The 19,568-nt window shown below is 52.5% G+C and overlaps 1 protein-coding gene across 1 annotated transcript; it reads right to left on the reverse strand.

Annotated features, from left to right (window-relative positions):
• Window positions 1–2,456: 2,456 nt before the first annotated feature.
• Window positions 2,457–10,654, reverse strand: LOC103897614 (pituitary homeobox 3). The gene is made up of 3 exons (XM_009277698.1): window positions 10,520–10,654; window positions 5,029–5,234; window positions 2,457–4,012 (listed from the first exon to the last, which is right to left on the reverse strand). Exons 1-3 carry the CDS (start codon window positions 10,626–10,628, stop codon window positions 3,449–3,451), a joined length of 879 nt encoding a protein of 292 aa, XP_009275973.1. The 5' UTR covers window positions 10,629–10,654; the 3' UTR covers window positions 2,457–3,448.
• Between the last annotated feature and the right edge of the window lie 8,914 nt (window positions 10,655–19,568).

Consider the following 19,568-nt stretch of genomic DNA (forward strand, 5'->3'; position numbering starts at 1 on the left):
GAGCATGATGTCTATGTCCTGGCCCCACGGGGAGGGAGCCAAATGTAGGAGGCTGTACTGGCTCAGCTGCATCAGGAAGGCAGGTGGCATTTGGAAAGCAGGGGACGTCTCCCAGAGCTCTCTGCTGCCAACTTGCTCACTTCTTTATTTACTGTTGGCCATCTCTGGTGCCTGCAGATTTTAAGGTTTTCCCAAGGTTGTGTCAGTTATTTGGTGCCATTGTACAAAGCGCTCTCAGCTCAGAGCTGGTGCGTGGTTTGCCATCTGGTCTGGATCCTACATGCTGCAATACCTCTGACTGCAGAAACAGACCCCACCATCTTCTCCGTACAGGATTGGGAAGGAGAAACTTGAACCAACTAGCCAGCCTGCAGAGCCACTGGCCACACACTTGCATACACCAGTTGCCTCATGTGGGTACTGACCGAGTCTGTCCTGCTCAGAAATCAGTCTGGTCTGGCGTAACATTAATTGAAGTAACTGCATGGAAAACCTCAGGCTGAAAAATCAGTACCTAAACTAGGTTTGACTTTTCCCCACTGGCTCCAACAGGAGCTTATGAGAACAGTGTGCTGGAGTCGGCCTTCTGCTCTGTATATTTGGGCATATCTTTCATCGGCTGAATCCTGCAACGGTCAGCAGCAGCCAGCCTCATACACCCCCACCCCAACTGAACCTCATCTTCTCTGCAGGACAAGTCGAGGATCTTCACAAGCATCATAGCAACACAGAGAACAACCAAAGCTGCACAGAAACTGCTCAAGGCAAAGCGCAGCTACTAGAGCAGGTTAAAAGGGAAGGAGGAGCTCGTGTTGCTCTTGGCTTCAGCTGGGGAGAAGAGAAGGGAGAATTTTCTTTCCCTCCATAGACACATCACCCAAGTGAAAGGGAAGCTGGGTCTCCCTTCAATTTCTTCTCCAGGCAAAGCTGCGTCTTTTTGAGAGATGCTTGTTCTGGCTTTGCCATGTTCCCACCTGTGCTTGAGACCAGCACGGAGTGGAGGGGCAGGGTGGGTGGAAAGGGTGTAGGGGAAGGACCAGGTGTGTAAAGAGCTCAGCTCCTTCATCAAGGAGTAGGAGAGGGTTGTGGCACCACCTGGCTTGGGTTATCAGGGAGAGGAGTTAGACTCAGCTGCGAGTCAGGCTCAGTGGAGGAGAGGGTATTAGAGAGAAGCCCAGGTCCTTCTTTCTTCCCTTAGGGGGAAGAGCCATGGCAGAGAAGGGAGTTAAGCACAATAGCACCAAGACAAGGCATGTGTTCGGTGGAAGGCTGCTGGATGGAGGCTCCAGCACAGAATGGAGACTAACCACTGAAACTACCTCAGCAGCACTGGTGCCCAGTGGCAAGGTAGGATCCAGGTTACAATGAATGGTCTTGTCTTGGATGCGCTATGTCTATGTTTTAGATGTTTATGCTTGATCTTTGAATGCACGTTGCAGATAGGGTCGTGCTTCCAGCAGTAGCTGTTCCAGTGCAGGGTAACTTGGCTCCCTCATTTTGGATTAACTCAGAGCAAAGAATAATTTTGTTACAGTGAAGCTGGGCTGACATCTGTGACTGCTTTCAGCATCTGCTCATCAATACCTTCAGCAGCAGCGGCTCCCTGTGGAATAGGCTTTGGCAAAGACTGAGTGGTTCATATGATTTGCTTGTGAGGGACCTCTTACTGCGTCCTAGTGAGGATCCCTTCTTAGCGAAGAACTTACTTCCTCTCTGCATGTTAACAACATTGCAGAAACCTGGTTTATGCCAGGTTTGCCTGTCCATTCATCCAAAGAACATAGTTTGTTGTGGTGATGTGTTTTTGTTTGGGTTTTTTTTTCCTAAGAGAAAAGTAAAATATTGGGGCTGTGCTTTCCCCTTGGAGCGTGTGCCTGATGAAGGGAAAGGAAGCTGCACTGGGTAGGGATGTCCTGCTCCCCTGCTGCACGTGGAGCTTCCTTGGGCCCTTGGTGGAACCCGCTTGCATCCCTCTGCATTGGCTGAAGCAGCAGGTCCCCCTGGTGCCTGTACATCTCAGGAGAGCCACCTCTGTTTTACAGCTTTCCCAACAGAAACTGCGCAGGGGGAACTGGGGGAACTGGCTGTTCAGAGTGGGAGTGCCTGTAGGGGCTCCCCTGCCCTGGGCTGCCGGGAGATCAAAGGCACTGGCCCCATCCCGCACGGCGGGGAAGCCTGAGCCAGGAGAGGCTGGACCTTCCTGCCGCAGTGGGTGCATGCAGACAGGGAGCAGGCTTGTTTTCCCTCCACGGGCTTTTGCTGTCCTGAGGAGCCAGGTGTTTGATTTGTAAGTGAGGAAGAGAGATGGCCCCTCCAAACCCCAGGCCCCTGTTCTGACTCGGGCTGCCTCGTGCTGGCGCTCCCAAGGATGCTCGCTCTCGCCTGGGCTGCTGGCGCTTGATTTCTGAGTCTTCAGATGCAGGTTTGTGCTCTCAATAACCAGACAGGCAGAAGCCTTAAAGGGATTGTGCCAACTTTTATTTTATTATCTTTTTTTGGAAATGGGATTTGGAGAAGGGAAGGGAAGGAGATGTGCAAGGGGGAGCTGATTGTTGCAAAAGGGGATGCTTTGGATGTACACTGGCAAAGGTGTTCCTGTCTGACTGGAAATGACTGAAGCAGTAAAGCATGACAGGCAGGATGCTGCCTCGGTGGATGTGCTTGCTTTATGGGTTTTTTTGTTTTAAGGTCTACTTTGTAGGTTATTTCACGTACAAAACAAAAAAGCATATTTTAATGTCTATATATGTATTTGTATATATGTAAGATATATATACACACACATATTTTATATCCTTACAACTCCCAGTTCCTAAAGGCTTCAAGTCTGAAGGGCCATGTGTATATACGCATTATAAAAAGAGATGCCAATCGATTGAGACACGGCTTTCCTTACTGGCTGTGTGATAAATAAGTGGGCAAGACTTCTTTAACTGAAATCTCGCACGCATGCAGGGAGAAGGGGTCAGCCAAGCACCAAATGGCAGCCCCTGCGTTGCCCTGTCCCTGGCTGTTCCCTGCAGGGGTGGCATCTGGCTGCCCGTGCTGTCCTGGGGATTTGGGGAGCTCACCCCTGGGGTCTTGGGGGGGCAGATTGAAACACACTTGGTTCTGCTGCCCATGGGTCAGGCACCCCGCACGTCGGGGCTCCTATTTCCCCATGGGGCTTCCAGTAGACTGTTTTGGTTTCTTTACCACGAAGGAGGAGGTTTGGTGGGCAAGAGGGGAAGGGGTTTGGGAGGGGAAAGACAGTCAAAATTCACCATACGATAGTTAGACAAATCTTCATAGAGGTCCGTCTGCCTGCTCACTGCTCGCTCTCGCTCTCTCTCGCTCTCTTGCTCTCTCATGTTCACTCTCATTCTCTGCAGGACGTACGCTGTTGTAGGGCTAAAGGTCTCCTTTTATCAGGCTAAGGTCAAGTCCCTGGTTGGCGGAGGGCAGCCCTTCATACGGGCCTGTCCACGGCGTATTGGCAAGGGCTCAGATTGGAAGCTGCCGTCTGCACCGCCGGGTAGGTGAAGTTAGCGTGCTGCTTGGCCTTCAGCCGCAGGCTGGCCAGGCTGGAGTTGCATGTGTCCCTGTACATGTAGGGGCTGGCTGTTGAGGCGTAAGGACAGGCACTGGATGAGACAGCAGAGTTGAGGCTCGGGCTGTTCAGGTTGTTGATGTTTCCCAGGTTGTTGAGGCTGGAGGCCGGTACTCCGGTCACCGCGGAAGGGACCATGGATGAAGGCATGGTCATCGAGGCGATGGAGCTGGGTGGGGAGAACATGGGCTGGGAGGAGAGGGGACTGACGTTCATGGAGTTGAAGAACGGGAAGCTCTTGGCCGAGAGCGGGCTGGTGGCGAGCCCCTTGGTGGCCCAGTTGTTGTAGGAATAGCTAGAATACATGTCGTCGTAAGGCTGCATCAGTCCGTTGAACTGGGCTCCAAAGCTGTTCTTGCACAGTTCGGCCTGTTGGTTCCTCTCCCGTTTCCTCCACTTAGCTCTGCGGTTTTTGAACCAGACCTGAGAGAGAGAGAGAGAGAGAGAGGGAGGGGAAGCGAATCGCTCTGGGCTGTCCCTGGAAGGGGCCTTGCCCCAGTCCCTTTGCCCAACAAGGCAAGAGCTGTTGAAGGGCCGGGGATGCTCCCAGGGACCTGGGAAGCTGAGCATCAGGGAAGTGTTGCAGCAAGATGTCTGGGCTGCAGGGTCATCTCCCAGTGAGAGTCACCACCTCGATCAAAACCCAACCACTGCCATTTTACAACGCACAGAATAACCCACCTCACTCAACAAACGGATGCCCTTTACAAGGGGAAAAGGGAGGAAAATACTTGCCGTATTTCCAAGTGACCACAGCCCAAGAGGAGGGGTTGGGGTTGTGTGACTTGGGAGCAAAGTATTTGGGGGATGTGGTTTGAGAGCTGCTGAGTGGAGGAAATAACCTCTCTTGTTTTGACTTCACCTCAGGACCAGCTTGGGGTGGGGTGTTAGAAGTCTATCTTCTAACAGGAAAATCTGTTAGTGTTGGAGGGACTCAAACAATATAACTTCCTAGAGTGTGGAAGCTGCTGGAAGGCTATTCATGGTGCTGCTATCTCATATTTCTAGTAGCAGAGAGAAGCTCTCATTCCAGCTGGAGCCCTGCCACGCTATGCCTGTGACTGCACAGTGGTTTGGGAACGCCAAAGAGTGCCCTCCAGCAAGGCTAAGGCTGGGGGACGATGGCACTGCAAGGAAGGGGTCTGCCGGGTCGGGGCAGCCAGCTGGTGGGGCTCTGTGGGGCAGAGCCTGGGCTTTGCATCTCCCTGTGTTATTGCAAGGTGGCACTGGATGGGGAAGGCACCACCAGCACGGGGTGTGTGCGTGGCTGGATGTGTCAAATCTTGGGTGTAGAGCCTGGTGAGGTGTTTTCAGGACAGGGACATTTTCTAGTGCCCCTAATTCCTTCCTTGGTTTGGGGACAGCTTGGTGGCTTGTATCACAGCTGGCTTCCTCCCCACAAGCTCGAGCCCGGGAAGGTGGGAGGGCTGCAGTCCTACCCGAACTCGTGCCTCCGTCAGGTTGGTCCAGACTGCAATCTCCTCCCTGGTGCTCATGTCTGGGTAACGGTTTCTCTGGAAAGTGGCTTCCAGCTCCTGGAGCTGCTGGCTGGTGAAGTGCGTCCTCTGCCTCCGCTGCTTCTTCTTGAGCGAGCCGTCTTCAGGGTTGGAGTCGTCCGTCTGGTTTTGCTGGGACTTCTCAGTGTCTGTGCGAGAAAACAGAAAGGTGGGAGAGATCCCCTGAGTTAACTCGGAGGCTTGGATGCATTTGGGGAGCCCGTCCTTGGGGCAACCAGAGCGTGCTCAGTGAGGTCCCCCTCTGCTGCGGCCACCAGCAGCTCCAGCTGCACCCACAGGAGTGGTCCTGTCTCCCTCCCTCGCCCTTGCGAGCAGGCATCCACCCTGCACCAAAACCCACGGCCCCTTGATGCAGCACGGCTTGCCCTCATTTAACTGCTGTAATGGATGTCAGCTTCCAAGTGACTGGATTTGGATTTTCCAAACTTCCAATCGCTGGTTTTCATTAGTCGCAGTTAAGATGGGTGATAGTGGCAGAACTTACCCAGGCCGGCAGTTTCCTACTCTGCTTAAAACTCTCTGCCTAAGGCGCCCTTTAGAAAAACTGAATGGAAATTGCCACTTATGACACAGCAAAAGATCCAGTAGTGGTTTTGTGGACAAGTGATGGGAAAAGGCAAATTGCCAATGATAGCAAGTTGAGGTTCTTAAATTACCTAAACCTGAGGAGCACAAATTTTTATCCTTCCTCCCTTCTTACTCCTCTACCTCCTTACTTAGGTGCACGTATTTTTATTTTTTAAAAGTAGGAAAAGGCCTCTCCTAGACCTTGCCATGAAGTACTCCAGCATCTCCCTGTCCTTCTGCCCCTGCCCACCTCCTCACTCGGAGATCCCTCATTTCGTTGCCCCTTAAATGAACATCTTTAAACTCTCCAGCGTTCACGCTGGTACCTAAATGAAAAGTACAGCTCAGCCTCCTCCTAGGCATTAAGCCCGGGCCTTAATGCTGAGCCTTGGGCTGCCGTGGCTGGAGGTGGGCAGCCAGGTACTTCTCTGTGCCACAGCCCCTCCTGGGCCTGTCGGTACTCTGCAAACAGGGGCAGAATGCAAATATAAATATCTTCCATCATCAAAAGAAAATGTCACATTTGAGCACTTGGGCAATCTATGGAGGACAACTACAAGGAGGAAAGCTACAGCTCGTGTTTAATTCTGCTGGGAACCAAGACAAGTCACCACAGAAGAAAATTATTCCAGTGAAAATAAATAATTTCTGATGTTTGCCGCCTCCTTCCTCTGATCTAGAAGCAAGGTGAAGCAGTTCCAACTGAAAATCAGGTTTTCAGCAGGGAGGGGAGGTAGTCTTTTACAGTGGGAAATACTCAGCTAAACTAAGTAGAAATCCTTGCAAACAGTTGCCAAACTGTTGCATCCGGGAGAAGAACCTTTAAAAAATTCTGGCATCATTCTGCTGAGATTCAGATTAAAAGGATTTTTTTTGTTTGGTTGTGGTTTTTTTTAAGTGGAAGCTAGCTTAAAAGGCTTCAAAGTTCAGAAAAATCCTAACGTGGAAGATGTCTTGTACAGCCCCTTAAAAAGCAGGGAGGCGAGAAAACAGTAACCTGGAATACAGCTGGGGGAGGAAAAAAAGGGTTCCTCAAGTCAGATGGATGTGCTCTGGAAAAATATGCCCCATAAAAGCTAAATGGAAAAGAGAGAGCCTAAGAGAGAGGCTGAAAAGCATCTGAGCCCCGACAGAGAAAGGACTCCGCTGCAGGGCAGCGCTGTACCCAACAGCAGGTGCTTTAATGGAGCCCGGCCCTGGGAGACACTCCTGTCCCAGGAACCTGGTGCCACTACCCCATTCCCGTGGCAGCGTGTTAATTCAGAATCCTCTCCCTGTTGTTCCTGGGAAAACCCTCCTTGCACCCGCTTTTCTCCAAAGGGAGCAACGCTGGAGTCGCAGAGAGCGTTTGCAGGACAGGCACTAGCTCTTCATGGAGGAAAACCTGTGTGCGGTCAGAAAAGGTTTGTTTCTACGGGTATGCGTTGCATTGACTGAAGCAATGTGGATTCCCCGCAGGCTCCCCACCAACCGCCTCCGCTTCTGTGGCACGTTTAATGCTATTCACCAGCAGGAAAGCTAACGCAAGGAGAGCGAGCTGGCTATTGCTCACAACAGCAGGGTGCAAGCTGGTTCTGCTGAGCAGGAAGGTGCTGTCTGCTGTTCCCAGTGCCAGGACCAGTTTGTGTTTCCATCCAGGGTGTACCCGCAAGAGAACTTTCCCAGTGCACTCTTGAAACAGACGAAGCCATAGGGCCTGAAAAGTGGAACGGTAGGAGCTGGCTGTGGTCTCGTGGTACTCTCCTTGTTCCCATGAGCATCTTCATGTGGGGATCCCACGTTCAGCAGAACTCTTGGAAGCACGCTCTTAATGGGGATCTTTTTTACAGTGGTTCTTGCCAAAGAGATAAAACTGATTTCTCTAGCTCAGTGCTCTAAGCCAGTGTTGGAAGAGGGAGATTCCTGCATTATCCAACTCTAAAACAGATTAAAAGGGGAGCGATGCCACCACATTTGAGCTAGTTATTAGGAATGGCTCAGTACAGATGAAGGGACAACATTTGGGTTGTTTGTTCATCTGCTAAGTCTGGGTTAATTAAGAGCCTGATACATCCAGGGGATATGTTCCCACAAGAGCCCCTGACAAATGCGGATTTCCAAAGGGGCTGCTGCGAAGCAGGAGGCTGTGCCCTAATCAGGAGCTCCTGCTCAGGACGGCCCTTCTTCACGCAGGAAGAAACTATACCAAGAGGGAAGGAGAACGGAGCGGAGGTACCACTGGCTTATGGGCTGCATCTGGGTGGAAGAGCTCACTAAGTATCTTGCTTTGGTATTTATCTTCTCCACACCTTCTGGTGTAGAACTTTCCATAAATCTTGTGAAGTCCAAGGAGATGTAGGAATCCTGACTTTGAGCCTGGAAAAATCTCTGCAGCTACACATTCTTCTTATTGTCCTCTCTGTTTCCGTACCTGCTACCTGTGGCTCTTCCTGAGCATTGCTTATAGGGAGTGTCATGTCTGTTTCTGCTTCTTCTCTAGGCAGGGGAAAAGCGCCCTCTGTAAATGGTGCAGAGCTTAGGCGTCGCAGCGGGGACCAAAAGTGTGGCAATACAGGGAAACAAGGGACCTCGCAAGAAGGAGAGACCCTGTGGGTGCCCTGAATCCATGCTGAGGAGCAGAATACGGGCAGATGCAGGGCAGTTCCTCACCTCCTCCCTCCTCATCCTCGCTCTCCCCCTGACCTGAAACCTGACAGAAGGTGTGACAAACCACGCCACGCCATCGGAGGACACTTGGGATCTCAGAGAGCTGAGCCCAGACAAACAAGGTTTGTGCTCCCTTCCTCAGGATCTCTTGCTCTGCTTCCTTCATCCTCAGAGTCAAGGAGGAGCAGGGAGGCTGCTCTCTTGAGGAGAGGCAAGAAGTGCCAGAAGCACAGCCCTGCCCCGTCCCGGGCAGCCCTCGGTGGTGTGCTCTGCTCTGCCTGACACCGGTGACTTGTGGCTGCCGTTGGCCTGTCTGGTGCGAATGCACAAGCTGCCAGCCTCTGCATGCAGGTAGCACTGGCAAACACCCACCTCCCGGAACCATTTTACTTCTAGACCGTTTAAGACAGTGGGGAGTGACATAGCCAGGCACCCAGCCTTTATTGTCAACCCAAAATAGGTTGTGGAATATATCTCGTGCACGTTCGCCCACTCAATGAAACGACTGCAGTCATAGCTGGAATTAGCTGCTCATGCCTAATGGAAAAAAAAATCAGCTCCTAAATTGGCAGTTCTGCGGCGTGCCAGGGTGGGCTTGATCGGGAAGGCCACTTGAATGGAGACGACCGCCGTGCATCCAAAGCAGCTGACGAGGAGCCACTGAGCTTGGGGATGTGCCCAACTAAGGTACGTGTGCACTGGGGAATTCGGCGGGTGGATTCTCTGACCATAGTTATCCCAGCGTAACTCTGTTCATGATACTTGCTCTGGGGAATTCTAATCTGCATCATTCATTCAGGCCCCTCACTACAAGAAGGATGTTGAGGTGCTGGAGCGTGTCCAGAGAAGGGCAACGAGGCTGGTGAGGGGTCTGGAGAACAAGTCTGATGAGGAGCGGCTGAGGGAACTGGGGTTGTTTAGCCTGGAGAAAAGGAGGCTGAGGGGAGACCTCATCGCTCTCTACAACTCCCTGAAAGGAGGTTGTAGCGAGGTGGGTGTCAGTCTCTTCTCCCAAGTAACTAGCGATAGGACGAGAGAAAATGGCCTCAAGTTGCGGCAGGGGAGGTTTAGATTGGATGTGAGGAAAAATTTCTTTACTGAAAGAGTGGTTAAACATTGGAACAGGCTGCCCAGGGAAGTGGTTGAGTCACCATCCCTGGAGGTATTTAAAAGACGAGTAGATGAGGCACTTAGGGACATGGTTTAGTGGGCATGGTGGTGTTGGGTTGATGGTTGGACTCGATCTTAGAGGTCTTTTCCAACCTCAATGATTCTATGATTCTATGATTATGCTTATTAGCTTTTGCACACAGGTGAGCCTGGAGGCTTTACGCGGGGAGCAGCAGGCTGTCCCCGGCCCTCGCCTCCCCTCGCGCTGGCAGCTTTGCATTGTCCTGCCGCATCCAGAGCAACAAGGGATGGAGCAGTCACAGGACAGATGCAAAATCCAGGGGAAGCCATAGCATTTGGTAGCTGATTTCTGAGCAGGTGTGAATGGTGGTGTTTCTTCTTCAGAGCCTGATAAAGAATGCGGTAGGCTTGGGGTTTGTTCAGCCTTTGGGAATGGTCAGAGGCACCTCCTTGGGACAAGAGCAGCCCACTGTGGAGCCTTGCACCAAGGCACAGACGACCAGGCTTTTTCAATTAAAGCAGGGGCAAGACAGTATTTCTCTTCCTTCTTATTGCCCGAACCTGGAAAGTTCAGCCCAAGGTTAACCCGCAGCATGGAAAGTTTCAAGCTAAGCAATTTAAACAGAGTTTAAAAAAACAAAAGGGCAGTTTGTAACTAGGTGCAGCCTTCTGTGCCTTGGATGAGATTTCCAATGTTGCGGGGAGAGCTCTCCTGCTCTGGGGACCCAGTTGAGGCAAATACAATAAAATCTTGGTTGGGCAGTGACCCGGCTTGCCTGACTCATGCCCTCTGTCAGCTGTGGCTTCCTGCAGCTGGGGCCAGGCAACCCCATCACCAGGATGGTGCTCTCGCCCTCCTGATGGCTGTCATTGTGATACACACCCCTATGCCTTCCCCCTGCTTGCTGGGACGGCTGTGTGGCTGCGGCACTGTGCTGGCTCGCGGTACAAGAGGAAGCTCAGCATGTCCCCGGGAGAACCGCAGCCAGCTCCTGCAAGCCACTGGCCACCCGGATCCACCCGCAAGGACGGGTCGGGGCTTCTCTTGCATCTTAAGCCTTGCACTCACCGCTGTGGTCCTGTCCTTTGCAGCTGTGCTCGTGTTGAGGGGTTCCGGAGTCCGAGAGAGACAAGGCTGGGCTGCGAGCCTCCGCATCTGCCAGCAGGTTGAAATCCATGGGGCAGGGATGGGTGGCGGAGGAGGAGGAATCTGAAAAAGCAGCAGGCACAGGCTGATTAGGGAGATGAATCTCTGTGTGTGACCTCTCCCCACCCGCCCTGGGAGGGACTTGCCAACCCTTGAGGAAAGGTCTAGGAAAAGCAAAGGATCTCTGCGTGATCCTTGGACCCCTTTGAGTTTCCTGGCTGGAAAATGGACATGCCAGGCTTTCTGCTGAGCTTCCCTATAAATCAAAGATCATCTAGTGACACTTCTATTTGCAGCCTTCAGAGAAAGATCCTCCAATTTATAGGTGACATTCAGACTGAAATAGCAACGCCGGGAGCATGCTGTGTAACGGAGATCTGAGGAAGTGGTTCTGGGCCAGCCAAGGGCTGTTAGCACCTTCCCCAGACATCCCGCCTCTCCCATCCTCCCTGCCCAGCTTCACTCCTCTTTCTCCCTCGCTTCTCCATAAACCGGTCAAGCCCAAGTAAAGCTGTCCAGAGAGCACTAACGCAGATGTACACGCACACATCCCAAAAGAAAAGCAGTCCTGTGCGTGGCACTCATAGGAAGGCACGTCTGCCTGCACAGCCGCTGCTGCGAGCAGGGACCTGGGGCAGCGCAAGTGGACTCCTTTGGGGTGCATAAGGACCTCTGGAGCCTGAATTAACATGGGAATCACATTACACGCCCTTGGGTGACTGGGAATGAGTGATCCTGGCTGCAGCAGCAGCTTGCTTCCAGCCTTAGGTCATCCTGGCTGAAGGCTCCCCGTGTCCCCTCAAGTGACTGTCCTGTGCCCATGAGCCACGTCCCCTGGCTGAAAGTATCCCAGCTGGGAAGCTGGCAGTGCTGCTCCCCACAACTGCAGGCACCACTGGGGTTCCTCTACCACCTCTTTCCACACCTCTCTGTCCCAGGATCAATTATTCTCACCATGCTCTTCCTCGAGGCCCCCGCATTCTCCACCTGTATTGCCCAGAAGAGCTCGGCTGAGAGCACCACTTTGTTCTGGACCACACTGGGCGCTCTTGAAGAGGCAGGCATGAAGCAGTAAGTGCTACAAGCCCAGCCACATCACCTTGGAAAGGTGAGCTGGCCCTGTGTTAGTCCTTAATCTGAGTTTCAGATCATAACCCTGCCGTATGCAGGACTATGCATTGCCACCAATGCAGGTGCAACGGTTTCTGAAGTCTGGACCGCTTTGAGGGGGTCGCAGCAGCTCCTGAAACTCTGGTCACCCCAGCTAATACCTCACCTTCCCAGCTAGGGAGCCTCTCACTCTAAAACATAACAGCAGCTGATGCACCATGCCAGGATCTGGGACCCCTGGGTTTAGGTTTGGGACTTCCAAACTGCAGGTGGAGGTCAGTTGTGAAGACTGGATTCTGGCTGGTGAAGGATTGCTCGGCCCCTCGAATCCTTACGTGTTGGGGAGGGTGCCTGCTGAAGGCAGTATTTCGTCTGGACTGCGCTAGCATTTAGACATGTAAACAAGAGATTAATCACATAGCTGTTGCACCTCCTTTGGAGATGGATGACAGTGACTAAGAATGTATTTTCAGAGCTGTCTAAAACCTCCTGCCAATTTGAGCAGGGCTGCCGCTAGGGCCCTTGGCAAGGCTGACCCCAAAACCTGCAGCGTGCTTCCCAGGCCGTGGTGAGAGGGCAGAGAGCCGTTTCTAATGGTTATCCGCCTGGTTTCTGCAGCAGATCTTGCTCACAAAACCCCCAGCAGTTTCCCTCGCTCTCCCTTTCACTTGACCTCCATCCCCAGCCTTTCCCAGGCGCCGACGAATCTGTCTTGACACTGGCCTCAATCAGCGCTCTTCGAAAGCAGCATCTAATGAAGGGACCTGGTGCTGGTTTCCCAGACCTTTGCCTTGCTCCAGGCTTCTCCTCTCCTGTGGGAGAGAAGTGGCAGGGGCTCCATCTTTGCCGCGAGGCTGGTTTCCATTTCTACCCCGCGGCGAGCCTGACCTTTGATGTCCGCCGGCTGCATGAGCTCCTGGCAGCAAGCAGGGCACAGCCCTGTTGCTTTTTGCCATGTGTACGTACACGAAGTGATGTGATAGGGGCTGTGTTTTCTTTAATACCTTTGCATGGAGTAGGGGGAGTCCATCTGCTGCTGATATTGCCATGGCTTTTAGCATTACTCTCGGAATTATGCAGAAACGCGCAGTGAATTAATTCCATGGATTAAGTCTTGATTAAGATGTGTGTCACTTTGCTGTCTCAGAATTTATTAAGAGCCCTTCTTGAGGCGGCGGCAGATGGAATTTCTGCCCAATGTTTGTAGATGATAATTTCCCCTCTTCTACAGCCATTTGCATATGATTGCATCTGTCAAGCACAATTTCCTCTCTTCTAGGGCTTGACTCTGTACTGGACCAGATTTAAGGAGGAATTCAGACTCCTGCCTTGCTGTAACTGAAGGACAGTGTCCTCCTGCACAGGGTCCTGTTTGCTTTGAGACTCTTTTTGCACATCTTGCATTGCTTTGATCTGTGCAAACTAGAGCAGAGATGGGAAAACCAGGGGGGAGTATTTTACAGCTGGTTCCATAGGTGTAAATGACAACACAAGGTACAAGGCTCAGGGGAACCCAGTCCCAGTATTGAAAATTCATGCCCCATCCTGAACCGCAGCCGTGCAGTGGTTATGAGGTTGATCCAAGCCGCTGGGCACAACATAGCGTGCTTGGCCTGCCTCAGAGATGCAGTGGGCACCTAGATTGAAACTGATTTTAAAGTGTGGCCCATATTCAAGTTGAAACTGGGACTTGCGGCTCAGAACAAGTTGGCTTTTTGAACTGAATTTAAAACTAGGAGGATTTCAGAGAGGAGATTTTGTACGTATATATGTAACTACATACCTATTGCATGTGCCCTACATGGTGGCATCAAGGAAGGCCTTCTCAGCTCGCTGTGAGCAGGTCACAGAGAAGCAAAAGCAAAGGGAGAGGGGGATCTGCTCAGCACGGTTATGAAGGACCGCAGGAAAAGTCGGCAATGGGGACAGCACGTGAGCTCTGTACCAATGTATTTACCCAAAGGCAACCCCATGCCACTGACGCAAAAGGCTGTAGGTATTATTCTAGATTATACAGCCTTTTTGGATTTAATTAAAGGAGCTTTCTTCCACATTGGCTAGATCTCACTGTAGGCAGAGACATTGAGAGTCAGCACTAAACCTTCATGGCATTTCTACCAAGTTGTTTGCCTGGTCTCAGGGAGTTACTGATATTGGCAGGCACCTCAGAAATGTCTTTCAACAAAATCAAATTTATCATCTCCATCTGAGTCTTCATCTCACTTTCTTTTAACGTAAAAGAACGGTTTCTTTAGGGACAGCTCCTGTACTAGCAACATGCAGCCAGGCTTGCTCAGAGGTTTCAGTTTTGTAACACTAGCCCTGGCTCCTAGCCTGCTCTGGCACCTGTAACTCCTTCCATCGACATATGTAATTGCTCCCAAGATAAAGGTTCCCAACTCTGTAACAAACAAGCCTTTTCTTCCAGTCAGTACCCGTGTGCATCCTCTCCCTGGTTCCTGTGCGATGGTGCCGGTGGCTGCCTCTGCAGGTCCCTCCAGCTGATGGGGAGCTGCTGTCCCTGCCCCGCGGGCACGGTAGAGGGCAGGGGGAAGAGAGTAGCTCTGGCTCTAGGCTTTTTCTCCTTTCAAATTCACCCCCTTTCTATTTCTGCATCAGTGCCAGGCTGCCCAAGCCAGGGCCATTGGGGCAGGAGGAGGAGGGCACTTCTACACGAGGAGGGCAACCTTGTTTACCCAAAAAGAGCAAGCGAGGGTCCCCGTGACCTCTCTCCTGATTCTCAGTAACACGCTGCTCCATCACCCGGGAGCAAAGATGCCTTTGCTTGTTTTTTTTGGAGGGGCGAGAAGGAAACATAAAGGCTGACTGCGAGCCAAGTAAGGCTAATTATAGTGGTGGCTTTTGTGATGTGGATGTTGCCTGCTGAGAGCCGCCTTCAGATTGACAAGTGCGTGCTGCTCAACTCCCTGCGCTACCGTCAGGGAGCAGGCTACCGGCTGAACCTGCTTCTGCAGGTTGATCTGGAGGGGAAAAGCTGTCTCTTGGGTTGTTTTGATGTTATTTGGCTTCCCATGGGCAAGCAGGGGTGCTTCAGCAGGGACCTGGTACTTGGGATCCCTAGGCAGCAGCACACGGACCGCTGGTGACCTGTGGGCAGGGGGGAAGCCCAGCCAGCCGGGCTCCCTCCAGCAGATTTGGGAGCTTCCCCCACCGCCTGTGCCTCCAGCCAGGGCCACGGTAGCCGCAGCCTCTGCTTGGGATTGCTGATCTCCACAAAGGGTTCAGGGTTATCCCTCAGGCTGAAAGGTGCTCTGCAACCAGTTGGGGGCAGGGGGGGGGGGCAGGCGGTGTCTTTTCTTTCTTCCATCCCCTGAGGTGAAGGTATGATGTTACACTAGATGTCTTAGGGTCAGAGCTGTCTCTTCCTGCTCCATCAATCCCAGAAGTCAAACTGCTGGGAGTAACTAGATTCCCAATGGAGTCTGGCCGATTGCTTCACTCCTCTCATACTCGCACTCCCTGTGTGCTGGCTTACTTTCAGCAGAGATAAACATTTGGGACTCTCTTTGACTGTACATTTTCAGGAAGATGATCTGCCTCTGTACTTTGGTCCCCGGGGAGGCTGAGCTAAGGTGGAGCAGCCCCTGCCTCTTCCTCTGCCCCATGTTAAAGGGGAAGGGGCTGAGGCTGTGCCTGTCCCCTCCTGGAAGAGCATTTTGTTCTCCGGATCCATGCATTTGTTCAGGGGATGGTGCCATCAGAGTGCCTGCAGTCTGGGATTTCAAATGCCACAGCGTGCACAGCACATGAATCGCACGATGACCTGAGAGCCAGGCTCTCTTTGCTGTCTGACACAAGTGCTGCCTGTGAGGGGCTCTTTCCCTGCAGCTAGAAAGCAAAAAGGATGGGACACAAGACAAGAGTTAATCTTCGTTTTCTCAAGACTACAGAAATACAGCTATGGGGAGACAGGGTTACCCACTGCTAAATGTCTCGGTGTAGCTTTAAGTCTCTAATCTTAATGGAATTGCAGCAGGAACCAAGAGTGACCATTAATCACTGGAAGATAAACAGCAGCAGCCAACTGGTGACCCAGAGCACAGAGCCATTACGGGACAGGAGAGCAAGCTGCCTGCCTCCAAAAACTTCAGGCTGTGCACAGCCCCAGGCTGGCTGAGCAGCACTTTCGGGCGCACACTCAGAAATGGATCATCGACCTCCAGCAAGCACTGAGTCACAGGTTATAATAAACTTTATTTCTCGATTTAGTCCTTGCAGTTGGGCACTAACCCCTGAACTCTGGCGCTAGGTGGTTTCGTAGCAGTGTGTGCTGCTTTGAAGTCTGGAACGTGGTTTGGGTTTTTTTTCCTCCCATCAGTAGGCATTGCCAAAGCTCCCTGAGGTGCTTGGTGTCTTATTGCTGTCAGAGCAAGTTGCCTGGCTTGGCTGGCGCTACCCCGCACACAGTGTGGGCTGCAAGAGTGTCGCCAGCAGTGCGTGGTGCCACGCTAACCGCAGCAGCCCCGGGCCCTTGCTGCTGGGCTTCCTACCCGCAGCCAGCGGCACAGGCTGGCTTTCTGAGGAGGGTGTCCAGGCTGTTTCCACTCTCTTCTCTTTTTGTGCATGGCTCCACGGAGAAGTTCCTGATAACGGCGAGGTGGTGAGAGGATGGGGAGATAAGGCACTGTCGCTGACTTGGCTTATGATGTAAGTAAAACCACTCGGCTGTTCTGAGACTCCATCCTTCATCTCAGAAATGATGCTAATGAGCCTATCTGAGCTGGTAGAGGCAATGAAGCAAAATTCCTCTAAGTGCTTCCAGATCCTCAGATAAGAGGTGCTAGGGAAATGCCCAGCCTTGCTGGACACTGCCTAATGCTTTCCCTGGGGGCTGGCAGCAGCCTGCAAGGTGAGAGCAAGCCGCTTGCTTCCTCTGCTTTGGCAGGAGCCTCCAGCTGTGGAGGAGGGTGATGGCCAAAACCTCTGCTCTGAGCAGCAGAGGGTTAATAAATCGCCTGTATTCCGGAGGATTATCACAGTGGAAACGTCCCAAGGATTGACAGCTCCATACCCATGTCCACAGCAAAAAAAGCCCACAATGGAATGTGTCCCGTTCGCTTATTTGATGGGCTGCGCCGGGGAAGCGCCCTGCTGTAACCGTGCACCGTACATAACTCATTGTCCTCCCCAACGGGTGCATCTGCAGCCCCCGGACTGGACCGGTGCAGACCCCGCTGAGCTAAAGCATGGGGGTCTGCAGAGACAGGGCAACACACTTGGGCTTGGCTTAAATTAAGCTATTTGCCTTAGTATCTTTGGACCCCAGTGCTGCCCTTAGCCTACCTGGTTGGTTTTCAAAATGGCGCCCGCAATTTGGAAACGAAGAGCTAATGCTAACACAGAAGGAAAGTCCTGCCGGACTTTCTGCAAAGTTGTTTTTTTCCTAAACTAAATGTTCATGCTTCTTGCACTCTTGTAAGCATTGCACAGCAGGTCTTGCTGTGTCCAGCTGGGTTTCTGGTATCCCTTGAATGCCCTGCCTCGGTGAGGCTTTCGGCACCTTGGCTCCATCAGCCAGGACTAGGTTTTTTCTTTCTGACAGGCTATGCAGTTATATTAATAAAGCCGTGCGCATTGCACACAGGTCTTGCTGTGTCCAGCTGGGTTTCTGGTATCCCTTGAATGCCCTGCCTCGGTGAGGCTTTCGGCACCTTGGCTCCATCAGCCAGGACTAGGTTTTTTCTTTCTGACAGGCTATGCAGTTATATTAATAAAGCCGTGCTTTGTTATGGCTTATTTTGTTTGTTAGGCATCTGGAACAAAATAAATCAGCAAAGGCTCAGTTTTGCCCTAACAAATTGCGATCGCACAAAGTTGCTGGCACAGTGAGGCTCCACCGCACAGGAGTGCTGGGAGTGTGAGCACAGGGGGAGAAAAGTCCTTTGGAGAAATTAATCCCTTTGCTTTAGGGAAGGGAGAAAAGAGACTGATTTCAGTAAGAAACTCTACCTGGGAGAATCTCACAACCGAAACAAAGGACCCGCTAAAGCAGAGCACTGGTGTTTGCCTGGCCCGGACGTACCGATGCTGCTTGTCCCTGCCTGCCCTTGCCCACTCCTGCAGCCCCGGCAGGCTGGCTCCAAAGCGACCCGTGCCAGCGCTGCGTGATCTGCCTGCGTCTGCACGGGAGAAATAGCTGCACAGCCCCAGCGTACAAGGGACTGTGATCTCCCCTTGCACCTGCAAGCTGAGCAGAAGCAGAGCCGGGAGTGAGACGAGACAGCTGCAAACTAGGATCCCAGGCAGGAGTGAGAGGCACAGGCAGCCTGCCTGCAGCTCGGGCGCTGGGCACGCGCTGCTCGCGCAGCAGCAAAGGACAGCAGGGGCTGGCATCAGCAGATCGGTATGCGTTGCTGTATTTATTTGGGCGATTGTATGAATTTGACTAATTATTCCAGCAGTCAAAGGAAACTGGCCCGATTCCCGTGGGGGCTGTGCTCGCAGCAGCATGGCAGGGTCATTTCTGTATCTCTGCGGCCATAAAGTTGGCTCATTTTAGGGAGACTCAGATAGTGAGATCAAGGACTGGAGCTCTATGACTCCAGCTGCTGTCAGGAGTTTTGTATGCAGATGGAGGGCGGCGGATGACTCAGATGTTACCGAAGATGTAAATGATTCTCACAATTAGTAAACAAGCTCAAGAAAGCCCCTAATCAAGCGGGTGATGCAGGGGGTTGAAGGTCAGGAAGGATCCCGCCATGCCGTCGGCACGTCACACCCTTACGGCTGGCTGACCTCAGTGCACCGTAGAGCTGCCCGCGTCTGCCATCCGTCAGCACTTCTGCTAGAAATCCTTTCTGGAGAAGTTCGACTTGATCATAAACATTTGTTCTGTGACAAAACTTGGCAAAACCAGCAGCTAGAAAGGAGCTTTTTTTTTTTTTTTTGGGGGGTGGTGGTGGTGGTGGTGCTGGAACCCAGAGGGTTGCAGGGCTGCAAAGGGAAAAGTAGCGACTGCTAAGGGTGCCGTGACGGCCCCACCAGCCACCATGGCCAACGAGCGGCTCTGTTGGTTAAGGCAGCAAGAGCCCAGAAGCGGCTGGCTCGCTCCGAGGGATGTGTTGCCTCACAGTGCAAACCCGCAGCGCCGGAGGGAGCCGATGTCTGCTGCGCCTGGCTGTAAGGTTTCCTCATGATTTGTCTTTTTCTTTTTTTTTCCCCCCCAAGCAATTTATATTTAAATTTTTTTTTTAAAGCTCTCTGGCAGGAAAACCCTTGCAGGACGCAGGCTGCCGTAAATAAAACAAGCGGATGATCTCAGCCCACAGTATCCCTCCCCTCTTCCTCGGGATACTGCAGCTGGTAGGGCTGGGGCAGGGGGACGGTGGCTCTGGGAGGGATGCTGGAGCTCGTTCTCCCCCACTCCGCCTTTATGGACCTTGCAACATGCCCTGAAGGTCAGCCTGTTTACCCAGACATTGTTTGAAGGGGGCCGAGGGAGGCAATTAGCCCTCCCCACCGCAAACACCGCTGGGTCCGATCCTGCAGCGTTTTGCAAATGGCCTGTGCTGGCAGGATCAGGCCCACACATCGCCTGGTTTTCGTGCCGTGTGCCCGCAGCGAACGGTTAAATTGCGCGTATCGGGGGCAATGAGGAGGAGCGGCGGGGGGGCGAGCAGGGAGGGCTGGCAGCCCGCAGCCTCTCCCCCAGGTGCCCCGCTCGGGGCCGTGGCAAACTGCCCCACGTCCCTAAATTTGGGGTCACAACAGACATCGCAAGCAGCAAAACGAGAGGTTTGAATTTCAGGATCCTGAAATGCACTGTGCTGCCTAAGGACTGTGTACAAAGTCTGTCTCTTCTCCCCCCCCCCCCCCAAAAAACTTTTTTTTTTCTTTTATA

The sequence above is a fragment of the Aptenodytes forsteri genome, unplaced genomic scaffold (assembly GCF_000699145.1).
Source record: "Aptenodytes forsteri isolate BGI_AS27 unplaced genomic scaffold, ASM69914v1 Scaffold15, whole genome shotgun sequence".
Classification (NCBI taxonomy): Eukaryota; Metazoa; Chordata; class Aves; order Sphenisciformes; family Spheniscidae; genus Aptenodytes; species Aptenodytes forsteri.